The 22,325-nt window shown below is 40.8% G+C and overlaps 1 protein-coding gene across 12 annotated transcripts in view; it reads left to right on the plus strand.

The window, feature by feature from the left end:
• Positions 1-22,325, plus strand: part of PAM (peptidylglycine alpha-amidating monooxygenase) — a 270,816-nt gene that overhangs the window by 174,181 nt on the left and 74,310 nt on the right. For all 12 annotated transcript variants that reach the window (XM_080932647.1, XM_080932652.1, XM_080932651.1 and 9 more), the window contains exons 8-11: positions 18,996-19,044; positions 20,523-20,590; positions 21,716-21,796; positions 22,061-22,137. In XM_080932647.1, coding sequence (XP_080788773.1) covers positions 18,996-19,044; positions 20,523-20,590; positions 21,716-21,796; positions 22,061-22,137 — 275 coding nt within the window. The remainder of the gene's footprint in view (positions 1-18,995; positions 19,045-20,522; positions 20,591-21,715; positions 21,797-22,060; positions 22,138-22,325) is intronic.

Raw genomic sequence — 22,325 nt, forward strand, 5'->3', positions numbered from 1 at the left:
GCATTTCCCGACACTGGGGCATTGAGCCCTCATAGGACCAGGACTTCTCCTCCCACTTGATGGTGCCCAACAAGACCATCCTCTGTTACAAATGCGGCTGGAGCCATGGGTCTCTCTGTGTGTGCTCTTTGGTTGGTGGTTTAGTCTCTGGGAGCTCTGGTGGGTTTGATTGGCTGGTATTGTTGTTCTTCCTATGGGGTTGAAAACCCCTTCAACTCCTTCAGTCCTTCCTTACACTCCTCCATTGGGGTTCACATGCTCAGTCCAATGGTTGGCTGCAAGCATCCTCATCTGTATCAGTATGGCTCTGGCAGAAGCTCTCAGGAGACACTCATATCAGGCTTCTGTCAGCATGCACTTGTTGGCATCAGCAATACTGTCTGGGTTTGGGGGCTGCATTTGGGATGGATCCCCAGGTGGGGTAATCTCTGGATGGCCTTTCCTTCAGTCTCTGCTCCACTATTTGTTCCTGAATTTCTTTCTGTGAATATTTTTGTTCCCCCTACTAAGAAGGACTGAAGCATCCACTCTTTAGTGTTTCTTCTTCTTGAGCTTCATGTGGTCTATGAATTATATTTTGGGTATTCCTAGCTTTTGGGCTAATATCCACTTATCACTGAGTACCTACCATGTGTGTTCTTTTGTGACTGGGTTATCTCACTCAGGATGATATTTTCTAGACCCATCCATTTGCCTAAGGATTTCATGAAGTCATTTTCTGCAGGTTTTGCTAAAACTGCCTTCTCATTGATGGAGATCCCTGGCATTAGTTACTAGGGTTGAACATTAGGTTGCTTCTCAGATTGGAAGCATCTTAGACTCACCATCTGAAGACACAAAGGTGTGAGAATGACAGTAAGAATCTCTTTCCAGGTACAGAACCCGATGTTCTATTTTAGCAAGGTTTCCGAAACACCAACCTCACCCCATCTACAGTAGAAAGGCCCCTCAGACACATGTACCTAGTTAGATACATACACATATACCTAGCCAGTCACATACATGTCAGTCACTGTTGAGACATGTACTAGTCATGTAATGTTTCTTGTTTCCACACCTTCACCACAGCCCTCAAAACATAACCTGGATTTCCTACATTTTAGTGTGTTCCTGAGAATACAGGTAAAAATTCATTTTCCTGAGAGTAAGCTAATACCTATATTCGAAATTAAATGAATTAAAACCTTGACTTCTTTTTAACTCTCCTTAATGTGAACTCTTTAAAATGTTTCTAAATTTCTGACTTTTGTGAGTCAAATAGAGTCATAAATTTTTTGTGAGAGCACTTCGGGAATGGTCATTTATTTATTTTACCTTTTAACCCTTTATGAGTTCTTTCTGAATTTTACAGCATCTCCCCATTCCTGCATATATGCCCTCCCGCCCTGATACCTCCTCCCACAAAAAATAAAAAATAAAATTATTTAAAAATTCTTACCATGGAAGCTGTAGTATGTCACACTGTAAGCATTTTTAAGTAGCAGCACTCTCTAGGAAGCACAGGCCTCAGCACATTAAGTAACACATTGTAGATACGGGCCGTGGAGAGAACTCAGCATTTAGGAGCCTATGATGTGATTGCAGAGACAGGAGACCAGTTCCCAGCACAGCATCAGGCAGCTACACTTGCCTGTAACTCTAAATCTTCTGACCTCTACAGACACCCATTCCACGAACTCAGACCCACCCGGAGAAACGCGTACATAAACATAATCAAAATAATAAAATTTTAAGTTGAAAAATTGGCTATGTGTCATCACAGACTATATGGTGTGTTTTATGACAGTAAATTAGATATGTCATGTCATATGGTTACTGTAAATGCCAACATGAAACCTACCGACAATCACTGTTAGCTCTTTTTACCCCCTCCGTGCTTTTCTTCATGATTTTGGTGTATCAGACAAAACAGTAGCTCCTATTCTGTGATAGTGGATATATAGGCTTTTGCCCTGTAACCGAGCATGTGGACTGTGTCTAGTTTCCTTCCTGTATTCTCTGTAGCCTCCTTTGCTGTCAAGCTACAACTTAAATGCTTGTTTCGTTTCAAATGACGAATGCCATGGAGATAAAGATTGAGTAGAAGAAAATTCTGACCTCGTGCAATTTCCTGTAAAATCAAGTACATGCAAACAAAAGAATAGCCATAATAATGTAAGCAAATAAACAGGGCACTATAAAACGACCATGACCATGCCTACTTTATTATTACTTTTGTTTATAACATGTCTCTCCCTGGGTGGATGCATGTGACTGCAGGTGCTTTTGGAGGCCAGCAGAGGGCATCAGGTCCCCTGGATCTGAAGTTCCAGGCAGCCATGAGGCTCCCAATATGCTGAGAACCAAGCTAGGATACCCTGCAAGAGCAGCGTGCTTTTACTCACTGAGCTATCCCTCTGGGCCCCACTCACATGTACTTTAGAAGGGTTTTAACCTGTAAGACTGGTTTTCTATAACAACCCTTCTCCCTTGTCGTAATTTTGTGCTTTAGATTTGGTCTCCTGGCACCTATGTTTCATTTCACTTAGCTTCTCGGTGAACGTGGGGTTAACTGAATCAGAACCTTCATGGGAAGCTGTTTGTATAAAACTGTGCCAACGTGAATGTCTGCACTTGGTAACCTTCAGACTGGACCTCTCCGCGCTCTTCAGTTTTGTTCCACCGAGCCAGTGGTCCATCTAGGTGTGGCTTCTCCTCTTAGTTTCTGCCAATGGATGTTCCCAAGCATAGACAGTAGGCCCACAAATGCATGTGCATCCAAGAGGAAGCTGCCTTGCCAACCAGAAGGAACAGAGCAAGCACGCAGGAATGGTAGGGGCAGCAGCATGAAGTGAATCAGAATTTGAATGGAATTGTAATTCCCCCGGTTCCAGCTATCTCCAGCTCTTACAAGGCTGTGGCCACAGGGGTATTGGGAAGAAGCTTTAAAATTGTGAGCCCAGGGGAAAAAATCCCTTGCTAATGCATTTTTCAACAAGATAGAGCAGAGATCAGTCGCAGGGCAGCCCACTTAAAATGATTGCATTCCAGCTTAGAGCAGACTCTCCGCGTGGATGTGTGTGAGTGCTCCCAGCTCTCTGCTGCCTAAGTGGGGAGTTGGTGGGAAATGGGATCAAAGATTGCCTTCCCTTGCTTCCTCTGCTCTCCCCACTTCCTCTCTCCAAGCAGCTTCGCCCCTGTATGCTTTCTTGTAGAATACCCCCAAGCCTTTCACTCCCTCCTCTGCAATGTGAGCGCAGCTACGGGTCCTAGTATTTAAACTGGCTCACTTGAAACCATTTGGGATTCGTTTGTTTATCAAAAAAATCTCCGATGGCATCTGGTAAGATCACTCAGCGCATGAGTGCAATCTCTGGGACCCACATGGTGGCCAGAGAAAAGTCACTCCAGGAACTGGCCCTCTTACCTCCACAGGTACACTGAGACAGTAAGTAAGCCCATGAATACTCCCACGTACACATGCATGCACGCATGTACACACACACATCGGGACATGGGAGAGGAAAGAGAAAGGAGATCTTTCTGCAGTTTAAAGGAAAGAAATATTCTGTCATGCAGGCATGTGAAATTTTTGTCTCTGTTAGACTTGTTCAAGTTCTTTCCTCTGCAGTGAATAATGGTCAGAAATACTTGGGGGTAGATACCTAGATGCCTTATTTTGAATTACAGAGTCTTTAAACTTTAAGAGATTCTAACAAATTGTCTAACAATTTTAGATTTTTTTACAATTTACAATCTACAATGAATTACAAACCTCATTTCCTTATCTATGCTTATTATCTTAATGCTATGTTTTCATGCTGTGATTGTTGCTTTAACAAGTGCACTACTCTGATGTCTCATTAAAAGAATTAGAATGGACTGGACAATCCTAATAGATTCTCCTCTGAAGTGCAGAATGAAGCATAAACAAGGAGAATCTACTCTGAGGACTATTTACCTAAGACTCCAGGGTGGAAAATAAAGTTTGCCTCATAGCAGACTTACCAGACAATATACACAGAGTCGGCTGCGGGCTGTGCTGTTCGAACATCGTCTTGTGTGTTACAAGAACCAACACGTGATACTCTGACTGTTAGACAGTCAGCCCTTAAACGTTGTTTGTTTTGATTGTTTTGTTTTGCTTTTTGGAGACAGGGTTTCTCTGTGTAGCTCTGGCTGTCCTGAAACTCACTTCATAAACCAGGGTGGCCTGGACCTCATAGAGATCCTCCTGCCTCTACCTCCCAGCATTCTTTTAAAAAGCAGGAAGTATTGATAATGTATCATCTCGTCGTTATTTTCCTGTTAGCACTGCTCTTGACCCCGTTTACCTCTGTTGTCCTGCTGCAGACACTCCAGCCAATGAAACATTCCTCATCTCTTCCCGACGCCATGGTCAGTGACTGAGGTGCTAGTGATGAGAAATCAGCTTTATGTTAACTATCTAGACCACAGAAATTGAACAATTCTTCTTGCCAATCTTTTAGATACTTTTGTTGTTCTTGTTGTTGTTGTTGTTGTTTTCTATTGGAGTTTTGTTTTTGAGATTTTTATTTTTTGGGGTTTTTTTTTTTCTTTGCTTAGAGGAAGTAAAATACTGGGAAATAATACCCACACAGATTATAGTGAATGGCTAAAATAAATAAGGAACTATTATTCTAATATCCCCATTTTCATGACAGCAAAGATTTCGCTGTGGTTCAAGAGCAAATTCAGTTCCAACATATATCTTTATTGCTTCCATAAACATAACAAAACATCAGTAAGTACTTTAGCAGTGACTTCACATCCCCCATTTACAGCCAGTTTTGAAAATGTGTAGAAAGACCCGAGGAAAGAATTTGTGGTAGAGTTTGTCAGTTGTTATAAGTTCTGTGCTGCATATTTTTGTTAATAAAACCTACGGTTAACATATATTCCCACATGTGCATGTCTTTCCCACAGAGCTCACGCATTATCAGCACACCATTAGACCCAAGAAAATGACATTTTAACAGGTCTTCCAGTTGATTTCTATGCAAACTAAACTTTGACTGCAGGAGCTCAAATATTACTATTAAGGATTGAAGTCATTTCTTCCGTTTTTGCCTTGTACAACTCCAGGTATCTCAGTAATCTCCTGGGTTTGTGACAGGAACAGAATAATTCTCATTACCAAAATATGTTTAATTAAATCTCAGTTCTCTTAAGAAAGGGGAAGTTTGAAGGAAGAACATGCACTTAATTCCAGTCTGGCTCTCTCCTCGATTACTTCAACTTAGAAATTTTAAAGAAAAAAAATTTATTCTCAATATTTACCCAAAATTCAAACTCCAGTTTTCAGAAAATTATGAGAAAAGCCACTCCTAGCACCTATGTGAGTTCTTGGGGATTCCCTCCATTTTACATCCCCATGTGGGTGTACAGACAACCTGCTTCCTACCTAAGCAAGGCAAACGTTTTGAAGAGTTATCTATGTATACTTCACGTGTGAATGTGTATGTACACCAAGTGCGTGTCTGATGAGGCCATTGCTTCCCTTAGAGCTAGAGTTACAGGCAGACATGAATCCTCCTCGGGGACACTCGGAACTGAACTCAGGTCCTGTGGAGGAGCAGCTAGTACTCAGCCACTGAGCCATCATCTCTCCAGCCCCAGTGCAAGCCTTTCCAAAAGACCCAAATAGCTGGTATCCCTCTGTCTTAGTCAGGGTTTCTATTCCTGCACAAAACATCACGACCAAGAAGCAAGTTGGGGGGAAAGGGTTTATTCAGCTTACACTTCCATATCGCTGTTCATCACCAAGGAAGTCAGGACTGGAGCTCAAGCAGGTCAGGAAACAGGAGCTGATGCAGAGGCCATGGAGGGATGTTACTTACTGGCTTGCTTCCCCTGGCTTGCTCAGCTTGCTTTCTTATAGAACCCAGGTCTACCAGCCCAGGGATGGCACCACCCACAATGGGCTGGGCCCGCCCACCCTTGATCACTAATTGAGAAAATGCCTTACAGCTGGATCTCATGGAGGCATTTCCTCAAGGGAGGCTCCTTTGTGATAACTCCAGCTTATGTCAAGTTGACACAAAACCAGCCAGCACAGCCTTCATTTTTATAACATTTTAAAATTTCTAAGTGATAGGAATGACTGGCCGACTGGACAGGGAAGGATTGAGGAAGTGAACTCTAAGAGTGGTGGCCCAGGAGATAGTGATCCACCTGCCCAAGGCTCTGGGTCTTCAGAGGTAGAAGAATGCTTTCTCACAGCGGAAATTCACTTCTCTTCAGAAAAGAAAGTGGTTAAACCAGTACGGTGTGTGTGCTGTGCACCAATCCATTTTTAGAATTAGAGACTGGGAGCAGGTAATAGGATGAGGACCTGGAGCAGGGGAAGGTCCTTGTTCAGCCCGTCCACCCCACACAAATGAAAATCGATGCTCAGAAAGGTTATGCTTTGCCCAGGGCATTACAGCTGCCCGTTCATGCTATCAAAACTGGAAGAACTGAATTTGTGTTGTCTTTCTCATCTGCATGTGTGCCAAAGTTTATGCCCTGCCTATGTACGGCACGAGTCTAACAGGCAGTGTTTACAACTGCCCTTCAAGCTGTAATTCCTAGACTGGAAGTCATGAACAACATGAAATATGAGTAAAGATCAGACTAGTTTAGCTCACTTTATGTGTACCTTTTCTTTTTGATTATGAGGTAGTTGTTTCCCTTAGCCTTAGGGTCCCTTTTACATAAGCTTGTTTGATAGTCTGATGTCAGAAGACTCATGATCAAATGTTCTTGTTTTTTTCCTGTGGCCTTCACTAGACACCAGCGGCTTCGTATGAGCTGACTGACTGACTGACTTTAGACTCAGTGCCTCTGAGATGATAAAAACGATGCCCACCACCCCTCAGTGTTGTTTCCTCGTCTCCGTGTCTCCATAGCAACTTGAGCTCCGTGATACACTAGTTCCTGCATTTCACCTTTGTCAGCCGTCTTCATGATGAAAACAACGGTCCTTACTCTTCTCTCTCATTCTACTGGAGACCTGTCTATTCCTCATATGGTGGTGTGGTCATTAAGCACAGAAATCATGCCTTCATTCATTTAATTATGTAAAACACTGCAATACCATTTATTCTCTCAAAGATTGCAACACATGAATTTCACAAAGAAGCGTTTGCCATAGAACGTCATAGTGTTTAAGTGATATTTTCCTTATGAACAAGGAGAACCTTTCCTACTGTGCTGCAGTTTTTTAAGGTGTATGTGTACTTCTGCATGGTTTTATTTTATTTTATTTTATTTTTTGGAATCCTGTGCATTGCCTTTATCCCTTTGTAGTTTTTTTAATATTTATAATTATTAATTCATCTTTCTGTAGGTGTGTTGCCCTTAGTCATGCATTGCCTTCATTTAGTTTGTGTGATGCAGTGTGCGCATGGCAGGCAGAGAACATCTTACAGATCTTGGTCCTCTTCTTCCACCATAAGGGTTACGGGGACCAAACTCGGGCCTTATCCACTGTGACACTTTACTAGCCCCGGGTGGTCACAAGTTGAAAATAATAACCTGTCACCTAATTGATGTCATTTAAATTGTTAGCAAATGGCATTTTGTCCTTAAGTGTTCCTCATTGTTAGGAACTTGTTAGGCAAGACACCAGGAAGAGAATAAACTTACTTGTTAACTGACTCATGCAAAATTGGAAGATACGATTAACTTGCAAGAGCGCCAACTCATGGATGTGACAATGGTGACCTTGCTGCTTTCTCTCCCGTGAGCATCTGAGTCATGCTGTTTCCTTGCCTGCTCTCTAAGCCTTCTCTGAAGGAGGTCATTGAGGGAGCCATACAGGTCCACTCACTTAGTTCCTGCTTACTCCTAATCCCTTTGTGCTACAAGCTAAGAAGTCTGTTTCCCTCTGGAAAGGCAGAGTGCACCCAAAATAAATATGACTGTGAGACACCTGAGGACAGTGAACAGCAATATCAGTAAATATGTCCAAGATGAAGTCTTTGTGGAAAATAAGCCAACCGTCCTAAGACGCTGTTCTGGAGCTGTTTCTTAGCGCTGGACCATTCTTCTCCTCTGTGGCCAATCGAAAGCTTGCCAGGGTGCTTCTGTCCGCACAGGCTCTCCATCCTCAGAAGCTTGCGGGAGTGTTTCTACCAGAGTCAGTTAGGAATGGGGGACAGTGTAATAGAGGGAGTCTTGTGAGAAAGGAGGCTGCTGTGTTCTTCCCTTGGAACTTTATTAATGGTTATCAGTCAGTCTTATTCAAGGCCCATTGCTCTTCGCTTTTAAAATGCCGCCAGAAATTTTGTTCTGATCTTTAAAAGTTTGGAGTTATGATTTATATGGTGTAGAAATTTAATATCTAATACCTCAGGAAGGGGATGAAAACAGTCTTCTTCTTTCTTGATTCATGTGTTGGCTCTGTGTGTGTGTGTGTGTGTGTGTGTGTGTGTAACTCCTGATTACCATTTGATTTGTGTGCTTATTCATAGATTATAGTTCAATAGGACTTAAAAAAAAAAACTAAAACGAGACTTTTTAAAATTCCATGACATTTTAAAATTGAATTTATCAAGCATTGGTAGGCTGTCTTCATTTTACTTCTGTGGATAGATAAGTGAAGTAGGTTTGTAATTCTAAGAAAAAAAATAGCGTAAACTGGTATTTTGGCTGTGACTTCAGTTCTATTTCTCAGTCCTAGAAGCTAGCATTGGGTCACAATGACAGCAGGTGCACCCCACACCCTCCCTCACACCCACACTTTAAGAATAGGGTATTGAGCCTGCAAGCCTTCTATTTGATCTCTTGTGGGAACACATAAGCCATTTCTAAAAGTTGTCTTCTTGAAGGGTGGATAAATGCATTTTCTCTTTCTTGCCATGAGGTAAATGCAAGCTAATAATTTCTATCCTGTGGCAGCGAATACAAAATCCAAAGAGTCTAACTCACTGTGGTGGCAACTTCAAAGAAAATTCCTTTTTGAAGTTCATTGTTCTCCTTAACTTAGAGCAGAAGCTTGTCCCCTACGCCGGCTTGCAGTGGCTTTGGGAACCTGTGTATAGCTTGGGCCCCATGGTAACACTGCCATGATTCCCATTATTTTTACCGAGTGGGCACACACAGGCTAGGACAGCTGAAGGTGTCTCTGTAGAGGGGCCTGGAGGTTAGGGGACTGATACTCTTCAGAACATGCTTTCAGGCATTCAGGAATTTTCCAGGAAAAAAAATTGATGAACCAGGTGATGTTTTGAAGAAACAAAAACAAAAATAACTAAAAACTTAAAAGAATTAAGTTTTGATGATATTCTTCATCTCTTTAGATGATCACTTTTTTTTTCCTGAGCAATATTAAGTGGTCTTCTTTTGTTGTTGCTGTTGTTCGGTATTTGTTGTTGTTGTTGTTGTTGTTTTTCATTATAAAACCAGGGTTCACTCAGATACCTTTCTTCCAAGTAAGCAAAGGGACTGATCTTCTAATTTCTCAGTAGTTTTTCTCCTTTTGGCCTCTGAGGTCTGTGTCCTGGTCTCTGCCGCAGAGTTTCAGTTGCACAGAAATAGTCTCTGTAGTAGAGCAGGACAAGACAGCAGTATGAAGAAATTTTATACACACATACACACACACACACACACACACACACACACACACACACACAACCACAGTCCAAATGACAACACTCTATTCCAATACCAAAGACACTGGATGGTGTTCCTATATAATAAGACCTCACTCTTTATTCTCTGAAGGGATTTTCAAAGGAATTTTAATTATGTGAAGTTTCTCCAAATAGTCTCATTTCTGATCACCTCAGGAGCTAGGATTTTTGTCTCAGAAAACCATCACCTGTCTCATTAATTCAGCATTGGTAATAAGAACAAAGAGCTGGAAGGCAAATATCAAGACAACATTAGAGATATCCACACATTGTTATTTGCACGTGCTGGGACATCCTTTGTTCATTTTGGTTTGGATGTCCAAGGCAGAAAAGGGTTCTTCTATTTAGAACATTTTTGGGAGGGAGAAGGGTGGATAGACATGATAGAATTTGGAACTTTTTGCTTTCTAACACGAGTATTGTTGTTAAAGTTGTCACTTCCCTGCTTTTTCTAACATTTCTTAATGGTCCTGGTCCTTTCTTTATATAGCTCTAAAAGGAAAGTATCCATTATCCAAACTGTGGCTTACAAGAGGAGGAAAGGGATGTACTTCCGCACATCTCTTCCCTTCCGAAGGGAGTATGGGGAATTGAAATATCTTCTCCTGGCTTTCTGAAGGACTTTTACAATTAGTGGGATATAGTTTATAACAATACCCTGGCTCCCTAAGGATCTATGGTTGACCTGTTCTTTGATTGAAGCAGGAAACAACCAGGACGAGATGAGCTCATGGAAGGAAAGCTCTCTCTAGAGAGAAAACTAGGAGAAGCCAACAGACTTCTAAGACCCTGAGATGGAATGGTCTATGGTCATGCATTATTCTACATGCTTACTTTACTGCTTAGCTATGAATCCAAGCAGGAATTGCAAGCTATTATTAGAAAAGCAAGCTAAATAGTTTGGGATGGATCACCTCACATCCCATGCATTTACTTCCCATTAAGAGAATTTAGCTTCCTGCCTAAGTGGATGTCGTTAAGTACTACTGGATACTTGTCCATACAAACTGGAGTCCTTTATTTTTGCTTTGGGATATTTCATAAAGAAAATGCCCTGGAAGTCTGTAAGAAATATATATAGAACTCTGTTTTGGAAATACGTTTGATAAACATTAACATTGGAGACTAGATTTGATACACGTTTGTCACCAGTTACTTAAATTCCTTGAGCAACACTCACTCTCTGAAGCCTATTTTTCACCCCTACATGGAAGGCAGGACTTGAAATTCATCTTCTCCAGGGTCTCTTTCAGCTATGAATTCTATGACTCTATATAGTTGATAAAATACCTTGCTGTGGTTATCCATCTCTGGCCAGGCAAGAGAGAATGATTTCTCATAAAAAGCAAGCTGAGAGCCTTATGAAATGGTCATCCAGTGTTCATTGTGCCCAGGATTAGATCCTGATAGGATGCTGGCTTTGAACCACATCCAGGCTCTGAAAAAAAATACTCTTTTCTTCAATTGCTTGACTATGTTTTAGGAGTGGTGGCTTGACCAAACCATTAGCTCTATAGTGATATCCTGAGCTGAGATAAACTCCCAAGGCCTTGTTAAACGTTGTTTTTGTATGTGTCCCTTTTAAGATTGTTTTTCAAATGATATTCTCCACTTTGGCCACTGTCACTAAAGCATGGGAAATAATGGCATAAGGACTTACACTCTGTGTGTGTCATGTGCTATCTCGTAAATGAGCTCTCCTCTCCAAATATGAAGCACAATAGAGATCTCACACACACACACACACACACACACACACACAGAAAGAGAGAGAGAGAGAGGGAGAGAGAGAGAGAGAGAGAGAGAGAGAGAGAGAGAGAGAGAGAGAGAGAGGACTTGAAGACCAACTTGGTTAAGGCAATGCTTGACTTTTTAGTAAGAACACATGGAAATGCCTCAAGAGACTACCATTCAAGACAATTGCACAGATCTGGGCTGAGACATAATTTCACCATGACCAAACTTAACCTCAATGATTTTTGCAAGGAAGGAGTCCTACTGGCCTGGCTCTAAGTCCAGAGCCCAAAATATAGCTGGCCTAGGACGTGGTCAAGAGGAACGTTATTACTAAAAGTCAATGGTCCTGACATGGCATATTGACACATTGTGACCTTCTTCACAGTATCATGGCTTCTAATCCAGAAATTTTATTTGAACTGGACCATGGCATTTATCTCGCTAAAATCTCTTTACTTCATGGACAACTCTGTTTCTGCCTAGTTAAGACTTTCCTGAGAATCTCTGTGTTTAATACCTTTAACAACAAATTTCAAGTATAATTTAAAAACTTGTTTATTCATGTGTAAGGATATGTTATTGAATCTATGTATGTATGCCATGTGTATGGAGGTAAAAAAGAACCTATGATTCCCTGGAACTGGAATTATAGCAGGTTAGAAGCTGCCATTTAGGCACTGGGATTGGAACCCAGGTCATCTTCAAATGTAATCCTCTTAGCTGCTGAACCTCCTCCCCAGCCCTTAATTTCTTTTCAAATAGACATCTCGTTTTTTTTATGCCCCCATTTTCTGTTTCTTTCTGTCATAAGTTAGAGAAATTGGGAATGCTTCCATTTCTTCTATGCAAAATATTCCAAATTCATAGCTTTGAAAATATACTTTCTCAAAGTAAATCCTTTTTGTAGAAAATTTTAGTGTGCCCTCACAATAAAGAAAATAGTAAAATGGACTAGGGAGATGGCTTAGCAGTTAAGAGTACTTTCTCTCTTCTAGAGAAACCAGATTTGATTCTTAGCACCCACATGGAGGCTCATAAATATCTGTAACTTCATTCCAAGGGACCTAGTGCCTGCTTCTGGTCTCCTTGGGCACCATGCATACACATGGCTTACAAACACTTATACATACATTTTAAATTAAATATAATTAACTAATTTAAATCAATTAAATGAATTAATAGAGTAGTTCAATGGAGTTAAGCTAAACAAATTTTCAAAAAGAAAACGTTTAACAAATTTCACAACAGGCTCCTAATTTAATGTCAGCTTCTTTGCTCTTCATTTGTACACTAGAATTCCTTCGTGCTCAAACTATTGCTCACTAAGATGAATCCATCTTCGAGCTCACACCTATATCCGTCTGAGAGGACTCAAACCTAGCGTCTTTGCTGAAAGTTCTAAACCTGACCACAGAGTTGTAGGATGAAGATAGGCCAAGCCCAAGATGCCTCTCTAACCGAGCTGGTGTGAACAGACGCAGTGTTTGTGCTGACTGTGTCCTTGGGAGAACTGAACTTTTCTGTCTTCCAGACACTCAAATCCAGCACTGCCATTTCAGACCATTTTAGATTTTCTGCTCCTACGTTTTTAAAGCACTGGGCTCTGTATTTTCCTCCCTGAGTTAACTTTTGCATCCACTTCTTCTTCCATCCAGATTCTTGACTTCTAGTCTCAGATGGAGGCTGTCTTTCTGCTTTTCAGCCAGAATGTGATGTGGATATGCCATATTCCCTTTCTCTGCAATGTCTTAACGTGTTCAATTCTGAGTTCAGTTTCTTTCGGTTTTACTCAATAAAATATCAGCGGTCATTGTATTACTGTCTTACCATAAACTTTTCTAAAAAGTACTTTTCACCTTAATGATGGTGTGTATCAGAGGCAGATGTTACCTATGACTTAGTGAAATGAGATGTGGTCATTGTTGCGTAGGTTAATGATCTTGTGGCCTAGTGGTCCAAGACCTAGGAGTTACAGCACAAGGGCAGTCACCGTCAGGACGTGCTGCATGTCAGTGAAATATGCAAAACTATCTGGTGTATGAGTTTACCAGAAGATTGGGATAGAGGTTATGAAAACAATAATGAATCACTGTAGCAGGAAATATGTTGAGGTGAAAGGTCATATTCATTACACCAAACACAGAGGCTGAAATGAAAGTTGCCGTCTTCCATGGGAACTGCTAGGGGCCTGGAGCATGCCCCTCTGCTGTGACAGATGGGGCTCAGGTGGTTTCCACTGGGATACACACTGTGTGAATTGCAAGCATGTGGGCTCTTTATGTCCAGCTGCAGAAAAACCCTCGAGTAATGGCCAGAGTCACTCCTACTAACCGAATTCGGGTTTGTGCTAATGACTAGCAGACATCAGCAATGCCTAGAATATATGTGAATATGGTTTAGAAATGTCTGCTTTGGAGCAGCTTCTAGAATTTTGTTCAGCTAAATGTTATTAGAATGGATATCATTTTACTACATAAAACACATTCAACATCATTCGTTTCCATCAATTTTTATATAGTTTTAGTTCAGCGTGCAAAATAATGGGCTTCTAATTGACATGTTCATACATATATATCCTTGAACTTCCTTCATGTTCATTTTCCCCCAGTGTTTCCTCCCTCGTCCCTGGTTCTCTAGTTCCTCCCAAATTGTGTGTGTGTGTGTGTGTGTGTGTGTGTGTGTGTGTATGTATGTATGTTGTGCATGCACGCATGTGTTAATTCTGCATTTTGTGTGTGAAAGAAAAAACATATATTTTGGTTTTCTCCACATTGGTGTCTTGTTTCTTCTCCCTCCTTCAGATTTTTCTCTCCCCTCACAGTCTCCATCTACACTGATGTATAAGCATACATACATTTATAAAGAAAGTATAACTTTGAAAGTTTCACATATTTAATTCTATCAAACCAAATCAGAGTTTAAGAAATGATAGATAACCTAAAGAGTTCTCTATCGTTTAAAGATCTATGTAGACAATTTAAAAATGCGTTGACCAGAGTAACTAAATGGGAATGAATGATTTTTGTTACTGCTCAGCAACCATACAGTACAGTTTTAAAGTGTTTTACTTTGCTAATTTTCCTTTTGTATGTTTGGGTTTCTGGAACTTTTGTAAAATAGGCAAGGGTTTCCCCCTGGGTCCAAGTGGCATTCCAATCTCATGGAAAATTTACATTCTGCATGACAAAACCCAGTCACTGGCTCTGGAGCCTCCCTGAGTCATGCCAGGCAGAAGTGCCAGGGAGCCACAGCCTTGGTCTCCAGATGTCAATCCCTGCCTCTCACTTGGTTTGGTGCCATTTTTATGGCTGGGTAATCCTTTGACTTTTTACAAGATATTTATAATACACTTATTTTATTTAAACTCATCCCCGCCAGCTTACAAATAAATGAGATTCAGACTATGGTTAATTCATTTGGATTTTACAGTCACTGGGGGTAACCCCTAATCTACTTTTCTAAGTGCTGGCCAGGCTACTTCTCCTTCAGTGTGCCCCAGATATTTGCTATTATTCCTGGACATGTGCTTATGGTCCATCTCTTTCCACGGTGCCTTTCTCCCCCCCACCCCCCCCCACTCTCTCCTATCTCCTCCTGCTTCTCCACCCCCAACCTGTAACTCAGAACCCACCTACCTCTAATCCCTCCAGTAATTGGTAGCCAATTTTATCTAACCAAAAGTTTTAAATTAAGGAACAAGGTTTGTACAACAAAAGCTTGTGAACATGAGAATTCTCTTGTAGGCCTAGACCTCTGGTACAGAACTTAGCATTATAATACATTGCAACAGGCCAAACCTCAACATTATCTTTGTAGAGAAAAGAAGAAGGGAAAAAAGGCATAGGGGCTGGCAGGAGAGATTGGGGGACGGAAATGCCTTTACACACATGTGGGAGACTCAAGTTTGGTTCCCAGAGCCTGAATAAAGTTAAAGGAAAAAAATTGACTCCATAAAGTGGTCCCCTGATTTCCACGTAGCTGGTGTGTTTCACAAATACTTCCCCATACACACACACGCACACACACACACACACACACACACACACACACACACATACACACACACACACACACACACACACACACACACAAAACATATTTTAATGTTTTAAAATATAACATTTAATTTGGGAAAAATCTATGATAAGAGGATTATAAACATCCTTAAAGTTCGCTTTTAATTGATGTGCTTTCAGAAAAGCTACTGTGTAGACACTTGTAATACACACTCTAATCGGAGTATGCATTATTTCATTACCCATGACAATGGCTGTGTGGCAAGATGCCAGGGGTAACATTCCTGCTACTTTTACTTGGTGACAGATTTAAATGTAAAACTAAAACTTTCATGTGGGTGTTTACTTTTAGATACTGTCCAGAATTTTGCTCAACTATGTTTTTCAGTAGTTCTTAAATGTCTACTTAATTCTCAGCATTAAGAAACTGAAAGTCGTAATGCAGATGGCTGGTCAATTTCTCTAATAAAGGTCAGACTATGATTCACTCAGTGATTTCAGCCACAGTGTGAGGAAAATGCAGAAGACAGTTCATCACACAGTGCACTTGTTGCTTGCACTTATACTGAATAGGGGACAAGGCTGTGTAATTAAAATGAAAATTACTGAGGAAGGGATATTTCTCAGTAACAGAACCTGCACACTACATGCAGGACCTTTTTTCCATGCCTCAGTGCCACGAAACAGCCAACTACCAAAAACCAAAGGCTTGACATTCAGTAGTTGATGATAATACATAAGTCCCAGGCACTTGCTAGGTGGACATTTTACATGTCCCTGTCACTCGTTGCATGGCTTCTTTTCACACAGCATAAAAATGAGTCTCTGAAGCCACTATGCACACACTGTGAGCTCTCAGCTTGCAGTCACCCCACAGCCCATGTTTAGTGGGATTCTTTGACACCGACCTCGGGACACCCAAGCATTCCGAGTCCTTCCGGAGCCCTTGACCATCTCTCTGCCTGTGATGCTCATCCCCAGATCCCGTGGCTCTGCCGTTTCACCCAGATCTGGGCTCAGGGCATTTTTCTGCAGATCAGGCTCACGGCATCGTATCCAGTGCATTTTCTAGCCACTTTGTGTGTGCCTTTCTGTACCTCTCCTTCTTTGTGTCTAAGGGAACCCCTGAGTCCTTCACTGCCTGCTAGCGACAGCCCAGGGCTGAGTTCTCCATGTTGCTCAGGTTTAATTGAATGAAGATGATTGTCATGTCTTAAAATAACCTTTAAGTTCACCAGGATTTTTATGCACATGAAATATGTTTCCTGCAATTATCTAAGCTAATTAGTGAGTCCCTGGGGTTTGGGTTCATCTGATGTGAGTGAAGGTCTACTTCACCCACTCTCCGTCAATCACCGTGGGTAGGCACGTGTTTCCCGATGACATCATCAACTAACCATTTTGAAAATATTACAGATCAGGTATGTTTATTAAGTTACATGTAGTTCGTACAAGAAATTTTCTTTTCAAAAGCCAGTGTTCTTATAAAATAAATAAAGGAATCACATTCATTTGTCATTTCTATTTTTTGAAACAGACAAGCTTAAGACATGCCTGTGTTCATTACTCAGTATTATCATTTACCAGCTCATTCCTTAACCTCCCTTTAAACTCTCATTTTTTTAATTAAAAATAAATTTTTATACAATAGTTTCTAGTTAGTTTTTCCTTCTTCTCCCAGACCTCCCTAACTCACACACCCTGAAGCCACACCCTTTCTTGTGTTCCTTCCCTCCCTCCCTTCTCCCTCCCTCCCTCCCTTCCTCCCCCGCCCCTCTCTCTTGAAAAGTAAAGTAAGATAAAATAAGACAAACGAAAAATGGAAACAGAGCTGAAACGCTTAGACACACATACACACACACACTTTCTCTCACACAGAGAAATACTATTAAAACACAAGACCAGAAACCATATTGCATACCCAAAAGGGAAGGGGGAGGAAGGGAGGGAGAAAGAAGAAACATAGAAGAAAAATACCTATACACACTCTTATGAGAAAGAAAAAACTTCACCAGTACCACTGAGTTAATTTTGTGTTAACCTTCTACTGTTGGGCATAGGTCCTGCCCTTGAGTGTGGTTTGTATGTCCAGAAACACTCTACTGGAGAAAAGACACTTTCCTTTGCAAGCTGTTATTAGTTGGAGACATCTTCTGGTTTAGACTCTTGGGCTGTGTCCACCTCCCCTATCTATTCTGGGACTCCATCTACCTTAGATGGACCCATGTGGACCCTTCCTAATGCTTCTGGGTGCGAGTTCTTCTGTGCATCAGTCCTGATTTATCTAGAGAGCCTTGTTCGCTCGATGTGGTCCATTTCCTCTGACTTTTCCAATCTATCTGCCTCCTCTTCCCAGAATTCCCTGAACCCCGAGGGCAGGGATTTGATGAAACATCCCAGTCAGGACTCAGTGCTCCAAAGCCTCTTGCTCTCTGCACATTGTCCAGCTGTGAGTCTCTGTGTTGGTTCTGTAAGAGGAAGCTTCTCTGGTGATGGCTGAGCAAGACCCTGATCTATCCTATACCAGAATGATGCATTATTGCTACATTCTGTCAGTAAAATAGTTTCTGTTCTTGGGTATTCCCCTAGCTCCGCGCCCTATTTAGTGTCAGGTGCTATGACACCCGTGCGCTGTCAGTCATGAGTTCTGTCTCATGGAGTGGTTGGTCCTTAAACCCATATGTAGTGCTTTGGTTGATTCCAAAGCGTTTGTGCCACTGTTGCACCAGCATAACTTGCAGGCAGATCACCACTGTAAAGCAAGGGGTTTGTAGATGGGTTGGTGTTTACTGTCCTCCTTTGGTACAGCGTAGAGCACCTTACAATATCATGAAGCTTGCCTTCTGCACCTTCCGTGAATGGAGTAGGGACTGTAGTCAGTAACAGCTTGTGTAGAACAACCAATAGCCTTGGCAAAGGCCTGAGTGTTTGTAGGTTTCCAGGTGGTCTCCTTGGTCAATAACTTGATTAGATGTAACCCATTCCTGGCATTAAAGGTTTATTTTGGGCCTCAAATTCTCATTCTTTGAAAAGCACTTAAAATTATTAAGGGGGGATAAGGGAAGAAGAGAGAGAAACTTCTGTGAAATTTTTGTGATAATAGTACTTCCCAGAAATTAATTAAAGGGACTAGACAGAAATATCTTTGTAAAACAAAATGCCAATATATCTATTAAAAACTGTCTGAGTTTCTCTTCTCGTCCATGTGATAAAATAGTCTGGTGAGAGAAATCAAGGGATGTGGAATTCATTTTAGCTCACAGTTCAAGGGACAGACCCTCGACGCAGGAAAGCCAAAGCGGCAAAGGCCTGGCACAGCTGAACATAGCGTATTCATCAACGTGCCCTCGTGTTTCTGCAGCCAAAATGTTACAGAACACAGCAAGCACTAGCTTCTGTTCTTCTGTGTCTGCTGATGGGTACAAAATGGAGTCAGGAGGCAGTTTGTATTCACACTGGTGATTCATTGGTGGTTGTGTGTTCGGAAAAGCTACGTGAAGTCTTCCTAGAACAACTGTCACACATTTGATGTTTTAAGTCATCCTCATTAATTATCAGTTAAAGCACAATGCTTTGAGATCCGTTTCTACACATTCATATTTAACATGTGTTTGTGTCTTTTCAGATAATCACAAAGACTGTTCTGGAGTGTCCTTACATCTCACACGTGTGCCGTAAGTGCCTCCAGGTTTTCCGATAAGATCTTAGAGGTATTTAGTTATCTGATGTAGAAGATTAATTAACCTGAAATGACTGGCTCAAATCAATAAATATTTATTATCTCAGTGTCAGGGATCTGGGCAGCTCATTGAGAGGCTGTATGGGGGAGGGGAGCTCAGCCAGGAAAGAGTCACCTCCAATTGCTCACAGAGCTGTCAGCGGGATTCACATCTTTGCTGGTTGTTAGCTAAGGCTCACCCTCACTTCAGAGTGTCAACAGTGCAAAGGACAACACATTACAAAGAGGGAGGAAGTTCAGGAAGAGGGCAGGGAAGGAGGAATGGGGACACTGAGGAGACATGGCATGGGATGGACAAGTCCGGAGTCCAGAGCTAATGGGAATTCAGGACAGGGCTCATACATTTGCATCAAACATAAGCTAATAACAAAAATAATAATTAATAGTAATAATAAAGCAAGCACTTGTTTGAAAGATGGGATTTCAGCCATTTATTCAATGACGTAACCTTGTTATGCAGTAGCCATTTGTTATTCAATGACATAATCTTGTAGTGCAATCAAGTAGCATGTCATCGCACTGGCTGTATTCAGTAGACGTCACATTACATGCTTAGATTGTCAAGGGAGAGAACATTAAACGACAACATGTATGTGACAGCTTTGAATCACGACAACGCTGTTAAAGTCTGCAAAGAAGCTTGAATTATGAAGGAGGGCAATAGGATGAGCAAAAGAGGGGGGAAGGAGCGAAGGGAGGGAGGGGGAAGGAAGGAAGGAGGGAGGGAGGGGAGGGGTGCAGAGGAGAGCAGAGGGGAGGGGATGAGTGAGTGAGGAGATGTGTTCTGGGACTCATGTGCAGTGTGAGGAGGGCTAACTGGAATTCCAGGACAGGTAACAGGTCGTGTTATTGACCCCAAAGGCAGTTTGTAGGGAGAATTCCATCACTTGAAGTGAGCTCAGTCTTTGTGCCTAGGACCTTCAGGGTGGGACGAGACCCACCCAGATTATGGAGAATCATCTGCTTTATTGACTGTTGAATTTTAAGTGTTAATTGCATCAAAAACAACAAAACCTTTCCCAGTGATCCCTACCTCAACGTTTGACTGAAAAAGCAGAAGCCTTAGCAGAAACAAGGTCCCATATAAAAATAGCCATGGCAGACCTTCACAAAAATAAAGCAATTATTAGGAAAAAATATATGCCCTCTTTTCCCATTAGCTTCATTTTGATTTGCATGAGGATTGCATTTTAGAAACTAGTATGTCATATATTTCCAAGAGACTATTTTGGCTTTACCACAGAATTGAGAGAAATTATATATATATATATATATATATATATATATATATATATATATATATATATGCATATATATATATATATATATATATATATATATTGTGTGTGTGTGTGTTTGTGTGTGTGTATATATATATAATTTTTCATTTTTGATTTTAATTTTTATTTTTAGACAGCCTTTGATTGCGGGCATGTACCTTATGATGTCTGTTGACACCGTTATTCCACCAGGACAGGAAGGTGAGTAGTGGTCACTTACTATTTGCCGTATGTCATCATCTAAGCTATGAGAAGATACATAGAGGACACTCTATGAATCTATAAGATGGCCAATATGCATATGCATATCTGCAACATGAATCAGTTCTTTAGTGTCCTTCGATCTTAAATAGCTCTTTAAAAAATCATTGTAGACCAGTAATTTATTGGTTTTCCAATATTTATCTATAGATATGCCAAAATGGAGGTCCATGGCTTGCTGGTGTGTTGTACAAAGACTAACTTTATTTTAAAGATCAGCTATTCATTCTTCACATGTAAAAATTAAACTATGTAATATACAGTGGTATTAAACTGTTGTGTTGTTAAGCCTCAAAAAAAACCAAGAGACTGGAAAATCCAACATTACCCAGCTTTACTAATTAGATAGACTAAGGTCCCTAGTTGCAAAATGTAACTCTTACATGATCCTTCTAAGCTAGAATAAACTACAAGCATACATACAGTTTCATTGATTCAACAGAAATATCACATTGAATGTGGTATGTTTGTTTTAATAGGAATCTTTTAAAGGTAGTATTTAGTATTGTTTATCTACTACTATTTTTAAAATCTACTCTAAAGTCATATTTATTTAATCTTTATTATTTTCTAGACTGTAAGAAAGTATCTAGAATGGGCCTATTGTAAACATGAGCTACCAATTTAGTGACTCTAAGTACTTATATTCAATGTTTTAATTTCTTTTTGCACAAACATAAAAATGAACTAATTTTTTTTCAATGCAATAAATTTCCAGAAAAAGGTAACAAAGAAACCGTACCTCTGCCTTCACACAGAGCACTTCCAATTTGGTCTTTATCATCCTGGTATTGAATAAAAGATTGAATGGAAATAGGATCAAAATTTACTGTATAAAAAAGACTTGAAGGAATAAATATGAGGTCAGAAGCTTGTGTCACGTGTTAGTAAAATGTGTGTGGCACAGAATCAGTGTTTGATGTCTGGTGGGCAATGCATGAGCATCTCTTTCCCAAGAAAGCCAAGTGCTAGAACCCGAGTCTAATTCACGCATACTTTTAACATAAATAGAGAAGATGTTTACCAACTGCATAGTGACTTCTCTCTGTGCCTTTGTCCCCGCAGTAGTGAATTCTGACATTTCCTGCCAGTACAAAATGTATCCAATGCAAGTGTTTGCCTACAGAGTCCATACTCATCACCTAGGTAAGCTGCATGGTAAATTGTAACTACTGTCATGTGCTTGATGCTACATCTAAAATATGTAAATATGAAAGTCCAGTTATCCCACACCTAACGTTGTCTCATCGAATTCCCTGAATTCTCATGTGGCTTCATTAAGATAGTCAGCAATTCAAAATCTGAAAAATACTGAAGTCTTATTTTTGAAAAGAAAGTTAAATATTGGGTGTGGCCTTGGGTTTCCGAATTGTTTATTTCAGTGCTTGATTCTGATTTGTGTCCATCAAGGTAAGGTAGTGAGCGGATACAGAGTGAGAAATGGACAGTGGACGCTGATTGGACGCCAGAGCCCCCAGCTGCCTCAGGTGCGTAGAGTCTAACTTATTCCAAGGGGAAGTAATTTCTGGAGGATCCCTTAGATGAGTCTTTTGTGAATTTCCCCTAAGATCCAGAAGTCTCTGTCTTCATGATATCTATATAATATAAATTCCTGTTTAGAATTTCCAGTTTAATGCTTTATCAGTTCTCTCAATGATGGTTCTCTTCTTTTTAT

The sequence above is a fragment of the Micromys minutus genome (assembly GCF_963924665.1).
Source record: "Micromys minutus genome assembly, chromosome: 19".
Lineage (NCBI taxonomy): Eukaryota > Metazoa > Chordata > Mammalia > Rodentia > Muridae > Micromys > Micromys minutus.